The sequence below is a fragment of the Colobus angolensis genome, unplaced genomic scaffold (genome assembly GCF_000951035.1).
Source record: "Colobus angolensis palliatus isolate OR3802 unplaced genomic scaffold, Cang.pa_1.0 Scaffold144, whole genome shotgun sequence".
NCBI classification, from domain to species: domain Eukaryota; kingdom Metazoa; phylum Chordata; class Mammalia; order Primates; family Cercopithecidae; genus Colobus; species Colobus angolensis.
The window spans coordinates 2,768,921-2,783,082 of NW_012114533.1; the positions used below are offsets into that span (position 1 = coordinate 2,768,921).

Here is a 14,162-nt window from a genome sequence, read left to right on the forward strand (position 1 = left end):
CCGCCTCGGCCTCCCGAAGTGCTGGGATTACAGGCGTGAGCCACCGCGCCCGGCCCCACAATCTGTGCTTTCTAACCAAAGGACCGTGCTGCCTTTATATATCCTTGGGGACTTTTATTTTTTTAGACCAGTTCTTGCTCTATCACCCAGGCTGGTGTGCAGTGGCGTGATCAAGGCTTGCTGTGACCCCAATTTCCTGGGCTCAAGTGATCCTCCCCCCTCAGCCTCCCAAAGTGTTTGGATTACAGGCATGAGCCACTGTGTCTGGCCTCCTTGGGGACTTTTGATGGTTAGGTCTTTACTACCTCCTGGGCTAAAGCACCCATAGGGATGAGTGTTTGTGTGATTCATACTGGTTCATAATCTCTACTCTCTAATTAGTGAAAAGAAGCAGGCCATCCTGCAGTGATCTAAGAGAGGCAGAGTAGTGCAGTGCATAGTGCACAGGCTCTGAGGTTTGGTTTGGGTTCTGACTCTGTAACTGTTGGAAAGTTACTTAATTTTTCAAAACCTCATTTTCTTAATTTGTAAGATAATATCAGACCATGCATGTTATAGGGCATGAATGGTCTGATATGCCCTATAAAATGTATCAAAGACATATAAGGCACCTTACTCATAGTAGGCATTCAACAAAGGCTAGTTCCTCTTTCCCTACCTTTTTAGGGGGATCTTGTCAGTGTCATGGAGCCAGGCTGATGCTGAACTGCTGCTCACTAGTGCTAAGGACAGCCAGATCTTGTGCTGGAACCTGGAGAGCAGTGAGGTAGGCTGGCCCTTCTGTGGGTATGCTGGGGTGGGAGAGAAAGGGTAGAAGAATCTCAGCTGCAGCCATGTGTTTTGGGTGTCATGGACTGTCCCTAATGGTGTGTATTCCCTAATACTAGGTGGTATATAAGCTACCAACACAGAACAGTTGGTGCTTTGAAGTGCAGTGGTGCCCTCGGGACCCTTCAGTGTTCTCTGCTGCCTCCTTTGACGGCTGGATCAGTTTGTACTCTGTGATGGGTAGGAGCTGGGAAGTCCAGCACATGAGACTGGCTGACAAGGTTTGAAGGGCTTGGGAGAGAATGCTGGAGGGAAGGGGCTGTCTCTATTTGTGGGAGAGAGACATATGGCCTGAGAAGCAGGGACTATTGGAGATTGGGAGAACAGGGCCCAGGGTTTGGGAGGGCTGCACCTTTGCTCTGGTGCCCATCTTCTGAAAAGGATGTCAGTTTCTGCCACAGTGTGAAGAAGGCCTTCACCTTGACTCTTGTTATTGGATGGGCCCTGTAATATTTCAGGGACAGTGGGACCCCTTTGCTGAGACAGTTATTTCAAGAGTATGACTCTTATCTTTCTCTCTCCTATAGATCCATTTTGTGTCACACTCCATTGTAGACTTTGAATGTAGTAGTCTTTCCAGAGCCTACTTGCATGGGAGTCCCACCCTCGCTCCCCTCACTTCCCCATCCTCTGGAATATGGGAGTCTGACCTTTCTAGGTCAAACTGGGTGTCTCAAGGATTCCTCTCAAAATGGAGTTTGTAGGTGGAGGTCCTGACTAAACTGCCACTTTAGGATGGTGATGCAGGTGTCTTTTCCCCCCAGATCTCCTCTTCCTTCAGCAAAGGCCAGCCTCTCCCACCACTGCAGGTGCCAGAGCAAGTGGCACAAGCATCACTGATACCTCCCCTGAAAAAACCCCCCAAATGGATTAGAACACCAACAGGTGTTTCATTTGCTGTAAGTGTAATGGATGTATGGAGGGGGGTGTGTGTGTGTGTAGCCTACCATGTGCCCAGCATGGAGCTAAGTTTTGTAGGAGACGTATTCCCACTGCCTCTGTCTCAGAATGGATCCCACTTTACCTCTCAAGGAGAAAGTTACTATAGTTTCCCTCTCTTCACTTCACCCATTCTGTATCTTCTGCCAGTCCTGTCTAAAAGGAGTTGACTGCCTTAGAACTCTCCGCTGTGGAGAAATAGCCTGAGATTCCATCTCAGTTTTCTCTAACCCTTACATATCTGGACTGGTAGTAAGGAATTACAAAGAAGGAAAGAAAAAACAGATTTTATTCTGTCATTTATCTGTTCAAAACCTTTGAGCCTCCCATTGCTTTATAGACAAGGCTAAATGTGCACAGGGCTCCACTTACCTTTCCATTTCCATCTCATTCTCGTATGTTCTCTATGCTCCAGTTACATATGATTCCTTTCTGTTTTGTAAATAACTCCTCAACTCTTCCTGCCTCTGCTTGTATCCTAACCTTCAGCTTCTCTCCTGGGCCCATTGAATGCTACCACAGCCTTTCAAGGCCCCTCTCTTAAATACTGTCTCCTCCTTGATGCATGTCTGTAACCCAAGTCAAAATTAACCTGTCTCTATAATCTCACAGACTTATACTTTGGTAATGATACGTCCTAACTATACTAAAGTTATTTATATACATATATGCATATTACCCTACTAAGTAATAGACTCCTTAAGGATAGCGACTATGTCTTGCTAATTTTTATATCCCCAAAGCGGTGCTTCACAAACTCTTAATGTGCATCCACATCACTTGGGGATCTTATTAAAATTCAGAAACTGGTTCATTGAGTCGAGAGTAAGCCCCAAGATTGTGATTTTTCAGTAAGCTCCCAGTTGATGCCCTTGCAGCTGGTCTGAGGACTAGCACTTTGAATGGCAAGGCCCTGAAGCACTTGGGACAGTGTTTAACTATTAGGTTTGAATTGAAAACAGATGTATAAAAGTAGAAGTTCTTGTTTTCAAAGCCAACAGTTTTACTGGGGAGGCAAGACTAACACATTCAATAGGCTGTGAGCTTAAAAAGAAAAAGAAGTGGGGAGGTAAAGAATTCTGAGGTCAAGAGGCCCGAATTCTTATCATAGCTCTGTCATTTATTAGCTAGGTAACCTTGAACAGTTCATTTAACCTCTCAGGACTTAACTGTTCTTATCAGTAAAACAGGGATAGTGATGCCTGCCCAGAAAATTAACATGAACCACAAATAAGAATATATGTACACACTTTGTAAAATGAGCAAGTACTATACAAATCAAAAGTTAAAATGGTTTTGCTTAGCACTAATCTGTGGTATAGATTTTGTGCTGCAGAAGTCAAGGTAGGTAAGAATTCTGACTGGGCGAGTTCATTAGGAGGTGGATATTGGGAAAAGAAATGGTGAATAGTTAGGGAGTAAAGCAATAGTTAACAACCCCAAATAATCTGTACAACAAACCCCCATGACACAAGTTTACCATGTAAGAAACATGCACATTTACTGCATGGGATTGAAATCTTTTTTTTTAACCCAAAGTAAAAGTTAAAAAAAAAAAAGTTACCGACCAGGCGCCGTGGCTTACTCTTGTAATCCCAGCACTTTAGGAGGCTGAGGCGGGTGGATCACCTGAGGTTGGGAGTTTGAGACCAGCCTGACCAACATGGAGAAACCCTGTCTCTACTAAAAATACAAAAGTAGCCGGACGTGGTGGCACATGCCTATAATTCCAGCTGCTTGGGAGGCTGAGGCAGGAGAATCGAGTGAATCCGGGAGGCGGAGGTTGCAGTGAGCCGAGACTGCACCATTGCACTCCAGCCTAGGCATCAAGAGCGAAACTCCCTCTCAAAAAAAAAAAAAAAGTTGTCAACCTTGGATACACATTGGAATAACCTGAATAATTCAAAAATTACTGATGCCTAGTCCCACCCCCGGAGTTTCTGATTGTATTGTCTGGGGTATGGCCTGGCAAGTCTGGATTGTTCTCCACATGGTTTAGGTCCTGTTTGTGCCAGATGCTTTATATAAGGCATCTAATTTGGTGAGAAGGATACTCTAGGTGGGGATGGTGTGGGTAAAGGCACAGAAGCAGGAACGCATCAGGCATTTTAGGGATGTGGAGCAATTGTAATAAACAAGCAGGGAGAGAGATGCTGGGAAAGATAGGTCTGGCCCTGATTTTGCAGAGGTTTGTGCACTGCAGCCAAGGGAGCTTAAGCTCTTTCCTATGGCCTTGTGAAACCACACAAGCTCCTGAATAGCAGCAGGGTGGTACAAGCAATAGGGGGATAGTCTAAGGCTTAATTAGAGGAGGGAAAAGAACAGAAGGCTTTTAGTAATCTGGTGTACTAGCACTGGGAATAGGATGGAGGGCACTTGCATGAAAGACAGTGAACAAGAAGAGGTAAGACCTTGTCGTTGCTTGGGTGTAGGGGGTATGAAGATTTTGCTAATGCTGAGGTATTTAGCCCAGGTGACTGGGATAATGGTGGTACCAGGACAGGTTAGCAGAAGGTGAGTACTGTGTGGTGAAGTTTGAGGCGGGTGGTCCTAAGAGTACAGAAGTGGTTTTGGTAGGGAGACGCATTCAATATTAAATTACTGATCCTATTCTACCCCCGCCAGGAACTCTCTTATTTTATTGATTTCCTAGCCTAGGGTCAGCCATTAGATAGCCTTCTCTGTGAACGTGACTTAGTGTTACTTTTTGGCTTGAAGGTATAACCTTTACCCTTCTTGCTTTTCCTCACCAGTTTGGAGGGAAGCTGGTTACTTTTGGCCTCCCCAGCACAAGGCTGGTGCCACAGCCTTGCCCCCGCCTAGTCTTCATCAGTCAAGTCACCACAGAATCTGAATTCCTGATGCGATCAACTGAGCTGCAAGAGGCCCTGCGATCAGGAAATCTACTGAATTACTGTCAGAACAAGAGCCAGCAAGCTTTACTGCAAAGTGAGAAGATGCTGTGGCAGTTCCTGAAGGTAGGAAGCCTGAAGACTAGCTGCTCAGAAGTGTCTCCCCAAAGCCTGGAACTCCAACCTGTGTCAACTGCAGGAGAGGCACAAGCACACTGATTACAGAGGCCTTAACTCCCATTAGTTTTTTCCTCACACTGTACTTACCATTGGGACACAAAACCTTCACTCTTTACCGGAGGCTCAAAGGCCATTTGGGAAGTGGCTAGGAAAGATGGGGAATACACCAGATGTTTTCCTTTGTTGCTACTATTGCTGATGTCCTAGGTACTTTATCAGAGCCAAGGCAAAGACCTTCATGGTATCATGCCAAAGGGCAGGTAAGGTAATGGGAAGGAAGAAAAAAAGGGAGGAAAGGGAAAAAGAAGAGAAAGGAAGATTAGTTAGAAGGACATGTTGTCATAAGAAGGCTTTGAGTTGGTTTCAGGTAACCCAAGGCAAGTCCCTGGAGTGGGTCCTAGGGTTCAGGTGCCACTCTACGCTGGAGGTGTGGATTCAGTTCCAGTTCTCATTTAATTTAAAGTTTCCTATGACACCAGGAAGAGCACTATACCTATCAAAGGAAATGAGCAAGTGAGAGATCTGAAGGAAGAAACGGAAGTAGCTGACTGGTCAGTCAGTGGGATGATTGTGCAAATTTTTGGAATTGTATAGAAGAAAGCAAAAAGGATTGGGCTTGTACCAGGGCATCTGAGAGGGACTTGAAATTTGAGCTTTAGGCATAGCAGAACTGTATGAAGGTGGACATCAGGAAGTTAGCAAAGAGAAAGAGTATTTGAGAAAGATCTTGACTATATAGTGAAGCTAGAAAATGATGTGGGAAGAAAAGAATAAGTCTTTTATCATAAGCAGGATATAAGTTCCAGGAATGGTGAGATGGGAAAGAGAGGGAGTGGTCAGGAGTTCAGCCTTTATTCTGCTAAACAAAGGAGAGAGTGGTACCTATAGGACAGAGGGACCTATAAGACAAGGCATTCTGGGTGCTTTTGTTTTTGTTTTTTTGAGACAGAGTTTCACTCTTATCAGGCTGGAGTGCAATGGTACGATCTTGGCTTACTGCAACCTCTGCCTCCCGGGTTCAAGCAATTCTCCTGCCTCAGCCTCCCAAATAGCTGGGATTACAGGCACCTGCCACCATGCCCTGCTAATTTTTGTATTTTTAGTAGAGACGGGGTTTCACCATGTTGGCCAGGTAGTCTCGAACTCCTTAACTCAGGTGATTTGCCCGCCTCAGCCTCCCAAAAGCGCTGGGATTACAGGCGTGAGCCACTGTGCCCAGCTTCAGATTGTATTTTTAGTAGAGACAGGGTTTCACCATGTTGGCCAGGTAGTCTCGAACTCCTGACCTCAGGTGATTTGCCCGCCTCAGCCTCCCAAAAGCGCTGGGATTACAGGCGTGAGCCACTGTGCCCAGCTTCAGAGCCTTTAAAATGTCAGTTTGCAGAAGATCTTGAACACAGGCTTAGAGTAAAGAACATTTTGCAAATGTGCAGTTTCTTCATTTCTGCAAGGCATAGCTTTGGCCAGGCCCACTGCCTCAGGCCTGTAATCCTAGCACTTTGGGAGGCTGAGGCAGGTGAATCACTTTAGCCCAGGAGTTCGAGACCAGCCTGGGTTTTTTGCAACATGGCAAAACCCCATCTCTATAAAAAATACAAAAAAAGAAAAAGAATGCAAATGCATATTTTTCACATTTTAAATTTTGGATGTGTCTTATCAATACATTCATTTAATACACACTGTTTTTCCTCTCAAAAGAAAGTTATTGAGTCAGTGGTTTTACAGTCAGTAATGTCTTAGAATCAGGAATATTCATGATTAACCAGCAATGCTGAGGAAGGGAGTTTGAAGACCTTTTAGTGGAGGACCTTTGGGACCTGGAAGTACGCCCCGCTTAACTGACACTCTTGCTCAGCTTTGAAAAGTTTCCATCTTTGTCTGCTTCTCAGGATTCTGCCCTGCCCCTCCGCTCTGCATCTGCCAGCTGGGATCTTGGGATCCTGTTTTCCGAAGCTTGTTGGAATTCCTGCAGTCCTCATATGAACTCCCCTGGCCTCATCACCATCCTGTCTTAGGGCTGTTCTAACTAAGGAATCCTGGTTTAGATAACTGAGTATCAAGTTCTCCCCTTAAGGAATTATCTGATCACAGTGGCATGTAGACTCCATTTGGGGTATCTCTTTTCTGCAGGATAATCTCCTGACATATCTCCATGTACACAGACACAATATTTCCATTGGAAACAGATCCTGCCATCCCTGTTAGGAGTCATCAAGCCTGTGCTCAAGTTCACTTGGACTCTGCTTCATTCTGGAAATATTAATACACGGGCTACAGCTCTGGCAGTGTCAAAACTGGCCAGACCAACAGACCCCCCAGGAAAGCAAAACTCCTTTCCCTCACCCATGAAGCTGTACTCATCTTGTTGGATATGAGACCTATTTCTTATTTCTTCCATTTATTCACCTGACTCGCTTTCAGAGTCCTCTATGCTGCATGCCTTCATTCCTGATGCCCTCTCGTCTCTTCCACAGTCCTGCTGAGGCTGCTCCTTATCCCAGGCCCCAAGACTGTATGGTCCCTGTGGCAGCAGCCAGTGTTGTCTCAGGAAGCAACAGCATTTGAAGATATGACCAAATACTGGAATTATTTAGAAGCCTCTCAAAAGGATTGCTACAGAGACACAATGCTGGACAGTTATGAGAACACGGTCCCACAGGGTAAGGACTCAGAATCTTCCTTTATTAATCTTGTGGACAATTGTCAAGAGGAAACTGTCGTTTAAAAATATTCCCACAGCTTTCTTCTTGATTCACGCAAAATTAGGACAGACTCCTCTGCCATAAACATTTTTTTTTTTCTTTTTTTTTTTTTTTCGGAAACAGTCTCCCTTTGTCGCCCAGGCTGGAGTGCAGTGGTGTAATCTCGGCTCACTGCAACCTCCGCCTTCCGGGTTCAAGCCATTCTCCCTGCCTCAGCCTCCCAAGGAGCTGGGATTACAGGTGCCTGCCACCACACCTGGCCAGTTTTTGTATTTTTAGTAGAGACGGGGTTTCACCCTGTTGGCCAGGCTGGTCTTGGACTCCTGACCTCAAGTGATCCGCCCACCTCGGCCTCCCAGAGTGCTGGGATTACAGGCTTGAGCCACTGCGCCCGGCCAAGAAGTTGTTTCTGTTGATCATGGGAAGGCTCAGAAGCAATACCTGGTACAAATTTCAATTTAAGAGTTTGCTGTTATTATGTGGTACCTTTTAGCAACATTCTCCCATTTATATTATTTATTTTTTTGTTTTTTTTTTTTTTTTTTTTTTTGAGACGGAGTCTCGCTCTGTCGCCCAGGCTGGAGTGCAGTGGTGTAATCTCGGCTCACTGCAACCTCCGCCTCCCGGGTTCAAGCAATTCTCCTGCCTCAGCCTCCCAAATAGCTGGGATTACAGGCACCTGCCACCATGCCCTGCTAATTTTTGTATTTTTAGTAGAGACAGGGTTTCACCATGTTGGCCAGACTGGTCTCAAACTCCTTAACTCAGGTGATCCACCCACCTCAGCCTCCCAAAGTGCTGGGATTATAGGTGTGAGCCACTGCTCCCAGCCAGGCATTCTAGTTTAAAAGCTACCCAAGAGCTGTCCATCCTGATGGTTCCTGGTTGGGTGTGGTGAACATTTCCAAGGAAGGGCATGGAAGGAGAAGGGTGCCCAGAGAGACTATAAGAAAGGTATGGTTAGAAATCATGGTTCAGTGTGGAATAAATTAAGGGCCTGGGATAGCTAACCAAGATTACGGGGGCTTCAGAAAGGCTTGCTCCTTGGTAATTTGGGACATTGAATGGGAAGCTGACTTGGTTTACTTTATCCGTGCAACTTCTACCAGAGGTCTTCTCAAAGAAACATTTAGACTCACAAGACTACTGCAGGCTACACTTGGCAGCAGTCTCCTCGGAAGGATATGGGATGGGGACTGCAGCAGGGTAGCGTCAGGCAGATGTCTTCTGTGGGAGTCCTTTCAGCAGTCATGCAGTAATTCAGCGGTCTCTTCTTCAGCCCCCGAGAGACAGCTCAGGTGCAAGGAGTGAAAATATACATCAGGCAGGTACGTAAGTTGCCCTGACTTAGAAGCTTCTTGCCCACAAGAGCCAATATCTCTTGTACCAATTCTAAAAGCATAGCTTCCAGAGTCCCTGCAAGGAATCTGTCCAGTTACAAGAGCCACTGCAATCAGGGAAATGCGTAGCATGTTGTCCACATTAATTATTTCTAGATTACATAGTTCTAGTCCAGATGCAAGTTACCAATCACAGGCATATCGCCTAGGAACAGCTGATATTTTACTCTCACCAGACTACCAGGGTAATAGAGCTAGGAAGACAATGAAAGGTCAAATTCTCATGCGCAAGGGGCAGGGGCTATGTTAACACTGCCCATAGCCCATCAGTAAGTTAGATCCGGGGGGAAAAAGGAAAGATGGCATTGGACTGCTGAGGACACTTCTAGTAGTACAAAGAACTGTATTTGGAGGTATACTGGCACAGATGCCCAGCTTCATGTAGGAAGAGTGTCATTTATATTCATTTAATGGAATCTTTTCTGTGTTCTCTGGTTTCTTAGGTGACCTTAGAGCAAGACTCCAGAATGAAATTCCTAAAGCTTTTAGGATACAGTAAAGATGAGCTTCAGAAGAAGGTAAGCTGCTTTTCACATCAGAAACATGTACTTGCTGAAGAGAAGAAGAGAATGTTGCCAGACTAAACCATCTCAGAATACCTCTTCCTGGCCTTATTGCATATGTGAGCATTTTACATCCTGGAGTTTGTTTTTTTCTCAGAAAAAATAGATCAGGGATCTTAGAGAGTCCGGTTGGTGGGGTATGGTGGCCGGAAAAGAGGATAATGCTTATTTGATCTTTCGCTGGAAAGGGCGGTTTTCATAGGTCTCTCCCTGCAGGTGGCCATATGGTTGAAGAGTGACGTGGGGCTAGGTGAGGGTCCTCAGCCCAAAGGAAATGACCTCAACAGTGACAGACAGCAGGCCTTCTGCAGTCAGGTGTGGTAGGAGCCCAGTCAGCCTGACCTAGGGTAACACAGGCAACCTGCCTTTTGGGTGTCTTTCCCTTCCTGGCCCTTTTCATTGCTCTCTGTAAGTGCTTAGCATTTGTACAAGTCTTCAGACTCCTCACTCTCTTAGAACCAGAGTGAGACACAGAGTCCCTAAGCTTTTGGGCTAGAAGTGGAGAGCTGTGTCTTAACCGTGAACTATGGCCCTTCCCAAACCTTACCTGGCTATATTTTTAGTTTTACCCATTAACGACCAAACAGTAGAACTCTCAGAGCTACTAAGCCAGCTCTCTGTCTGTCTTCTGGGTTCATCCCTAAGTAGTCACCTCTGTCCTCCCTCATACAGGCCTCCAAACACACCACAGAGGAAGCCTGTGCTTCCTCAGCCTTCTTTGATGAGCTGGTACCTCAGAACATGACTCCTTGGGAGATCCCCATCACAAAAGGTACCCTGACCCTGAGGGAGAGAGTCTCTGCTTAGGACTAGGTGGGCCCGGAGGTTTTGGACTTGAGAGAGTCCCTTCTTGTCCCCTGCCTCATGTCTTCCTCCCACCATCTCAAATGCTGAGTGAGTTGCCTACCAGTTAGAGCTCTCTCTGGCTATAGATTTTCATGGATAGGTCCTTCCTATGGAAGGCCTTCTACCAACAGATTTTCTTCTATCCTTGCTGAAAGGACCGTGGCCCTGCCCACTGTGATCAAGCACACTTCACACTGTGCTACTGCCGCATCAGTTCCCTCCCTTGTCTTGGGCCCTGTCTTTAGACCTGGGCACCAAAATACATTTTATTGCCAAGGAATGAAGCTTGAGGGTTTAGTTTGGAGCCAAGCACGCTGAGTGATATAGAGATATAGAGGGTGTGTTGTGGGCCTTGCAGGTGGCAGGAAGCTAGGGTTTGAGAGCAACTAATGCAGAGGGGATGCTTCTGCCTGCAGATGTTGATGGACTCCTAAGCCAGGCTCTCCTGCTTGGGGAACTGGGTCCGGCTGTGGAGCTGTGTCTGAAGGAGGAGCGCTTTGCTGATGCCATTATCCTGGCCCAGGCCGGGGGTGCAGATCTCCTGAAGCAAACACAGGAGCGCTACTTGGCCATGAAGAAAACCAAAATCTCCTCGGTAACTGCCCGTTGTGCAGGAGAGGAAGGGAGGGGATTACTTGGACCTTGTGAGGTGGATACCCACATCTTGGGACCCATGTTTGAGTATCTGCCTGCCTCTCTCTACTCTACCACCCCCACCTCACCCTCGCCCCTACTCAGTGCTCTGACAGGAGGCCTGTGCAGGACTCCTGCTGCCTATGCTGGATGGATGGCTGATGGCCTCTTTCCCTCTCTGCCTATTACAGCTTCTAGCCTGTGTTGTGCAAAAGAATTGGAAGGATGTGGTGTGTACCTGTAGCCTGAAGAACTGGAGAGAGGCACTGGCTTTGCTACTGACATACTCAAGCACAGAGAAATTCCCTGAGCTCTGTGGTAGGTGTGGTCCCAGGCTTCAGGATGAAATGGTGCGACTCCAGCATGGGGTCAAAGGATGCATGCAGGAGGGAGGTGGAGGAGCAGCTGAGCTCTGGGAGGCCAGGCAGTGTTGTCAGGGCTAGAATCTGGCTCAGCCAGGAGGCAGGGACCACAGCGCATGCCCCTACTTTCAGAGGGGATCCTTTGTTGTCCTGGTTTACTTTGTCTTGTCACACCATGATGTGAGAACTTTCCCCTTCTCTGTACAGCAAGGTGAGTCTCAGTGTTGTCTTAAAGCCACTGCAGCTACTTGTTCCAGGCTCATGGTCCTCTCCCTGTTTCCAAACAGGAGAAGGACAGGCACACAGGCCAGCTCTGCCATTAATGAAATTTCCCTCTCTCTGCAGACATGCTGGGAACTCGCATGGAACAGGAGGGCGGCAGGGCACTAACCTCTGAAGCCAGACTCTGTTATGTGTGCTCAGGGAGTGTGGAGCGGCTGGTGGAGTGCTGGGCAAAATGCCACCAGGCTTTGTCCCCCATGGCTCTGCAGGTACCCCTTCTCTGCAGGGTACTGGCCACTCCACACCAGGCCCTTAGGAGGCTAGTGGTGGAGATGTGCAGAGCTAGCAGAGGTGGATCCTCTGGGACAGGCTGGAACCACGGTGTTAGGGAGGAGTGAAGGGTCCTGAATGTCTGGGATATTCTCCTGTGCCCTCAGAGGAGACTAAGCAGCAGCTGCTTCAGTGTTAGTCTTTATAATTTTTTTCCTATTTCTGGTTTGATTTTACAGATGTATTCAGTATTTGAGTAATTGTGACTTGGCCCTTCTATTAGCTACTGTAGAAAATTCTGTGGATCTAAACTGCCAGGCGTTCTGTAAGTGACCACAGAAAGTGGGGGTCACAGACTCATGGAGAGATAAAAGTCGCACATGAAATAGTTAGTATAACAGAGTCTGTGGTTGGTGACGTATAAGCAGAAAGGGTAAAAAAGCAAAAGGAAGAGGTAGAGATGTACCAAAATCTAAGACCACATGGGTCCAGTTAAATCCAATCCTAACAGCTTGGGAGGTGAGGCCAAGTGACCCTTCTCTGTCAGGTTCTTACATGTCATCATCTGCTGCCTTCACCTAGGTGTGGCCAGGTGCCCTCATCTCTACCCATAGCAGGAGATCCCTGAATGAGCTACCTGGACTTAGAAAGCAGGATATGCTTCAATGAAGGCTTACCACCCTCATCCTTGTCCTTACAGGACCTGATGGAGAAGGTGATGGTTCTTAACAGGAGCTTGGAGCTACTGTGGGGTCCTCATGGGGTGAGCCCAGGCCCTGCCACAACCTACAGGGTCACTCAGTATGCCAACCTCCTGGCAGCCCAGGGCAGCCTGGCCACTGCCATGAGCTTTCTACCCAGTGACTGTGCTCAGGTAAGTGGGGCCATGTGGAGAGAGCAAACCTTTTCATTCAGTCATCTAACATTGAGCACTTCTGTGTTCCAGGCACTATGCTAATGCTGAAGCTTCTAGGATAGATAAGATGGAATCCCTTAAGCACCTCACAATCTACTGGGGGAAGATCAGATGTTGATGACTTATAGCGCCATAACAGAAGCTTATACTGAGCACTGTGGGAGTCCAGGGAAGGGACTGATTTTTGCCTGGAGAAGTCAAGGAAGGCTTCCCAATGGTTAAAACAGCTGAGCTGGACCTTCAAAGAGAAGTAGCTTACCAGCAGATATAGAGCATTCTAAGCAGAAAGAATAGCAAGGAGGGAGGCATGCAAGTGTTTGGCAGGGATTCGGGAACCTTGAGTCATTTCTAAGGGGGCTAGAGTATAGAGCGGGGGTGTCCAAGGGTCAGAATACAGTCGTGGGTGCTTCGTTTCTGTTTCTGGTTGGGCCAGTAAAGCCCCTTCCTCATCCCTGTTTTCCACTTATCACTAGAGTCAGAAACCAAAAACCATGACTTCAGGCTGCTAAAAACCTAAAACAAAACAAAACAGAACAACGACAACAAAATAAGACAGGTTGGACAAGCTTGGTATAGAGGATCAGCTGAAATTTGACTGCTACCAGGGACCTTGATTGTATTAATTTCTTGACACAACTGTTCCTCATTAAAACCTATAGCCACCAGTTCAGCAGCTAAGAGATCGGCTTTTTCATGCCCAAGGTTCTGCTGTCTTGGGCCAACAGTCTCCCCCTTTTCCCTACCCCCGGATTGTTGTGGGAGCTATCCCGCACTCTAAAGAGACATCTTACAGATTGGGATCCCAGCCTTCTCACCAGGTAAGACCTTACTTGTTAATTCATTTGTTCATTCAACAATATTTATGTGCCAAGCGTGGTTCTGGGCACTTGGAATATATTGTGAACAAAACTGATGAAAATTCCCAACTTCCGTAGAACATAGATTCAATTCTTTTTTATACTAAATGACTGTTTATTGAACTACTAGGCTGTTAGGACATAAAGGTGCAAAAATCGTGATACTTGCCCTCAAGTAGCTCATAGTCTAGTGGAAAGATAGATAATGTAAAAAATAGCTACAGTAGGCCTGGCACGGTGGCTCACGCCTCTAATCCCAACTTTGGGAGGCCAGAGTGGGCAGATCACGAGGTCTGGAGTTCTAGACCATCCTGGCCAACATGGTAAAACCCCATCTCTACTGAAAATACAAAAAAATGAGCTGGGTGTGGTGGCACACGCCTGTAGTCCCAGCTACTTGGGAGACTGAGGCAGGAGTATTGCTTGAACCCCGGAGGCAGAGGTTGAAGTGAGCCCAGATCATACCACTGCACTCCAGCCTGGGCGACAGAGCGAGACTCTGTCTCAAAAAAAAAAAAAAAAATTAGCTACAGTAAAATTCATAAATACCATGATTGGGGTATGCAAGGGGCCATAAGATCACACAGATGAA

The 14,162-nt window shown here is 46.7% G+C and overlaps 1 protein-coding gene across 2 annotated transcripts in view; it reads left to right on the plus strand.

Annotated features, from left to right (window-relative positions):
- The window catches only part of SEC31B (SEC31 homolog B (S. cerevisiae)), a 47,457-nt gene that overhangs the window by 24,309 nt on the left and 8,986 nt on the right, over positions 1-14,162 (plus strand). For both annotated transcript variants that reach the window (XM_011935536.1, XM_011935537.1), the window contains 12 exons: positions 667-766; positions 888-1,049; positions 1,593-1,727; positions 4,521-4,745; positions 9,345-9,419; positions 9,681-9,779; positions 10,137-10,236; positions 10,727-10,905; positions 11,135-11,261; positions 11,651-11,796; positions 12,498-12,671; positions 13,373-13,531. In XM_011935536.1, the coding sequence (XP_011790926.1) occupies positions 667-766; positions 888-1,049; positions 1,593-1,727; positions 4,521-4,745; positions 9,345-9,419; positions 9,681-9,779; positions 10,137-10,236; positions 10,727-10,905; positions 11,135-11,261; positions 11,651-11,796; positions 12,498-12,671; positions 13,373-13,531 (1,681 nt within the window). The remainder of the gene's footprint in view (positions 1-666; positions 767-887; positions 1,050-1,592; positions 1,728-4,520; positions 4,746-9,344; positions 9,420-9,680; positions 9,780-10,136; positions 10,237-10,726; positions 10,906-11,134; positions 11,262-11,650; positions 11,797-12,497; positions 12,672-13,372; positions 13,532-14,162) is intronic.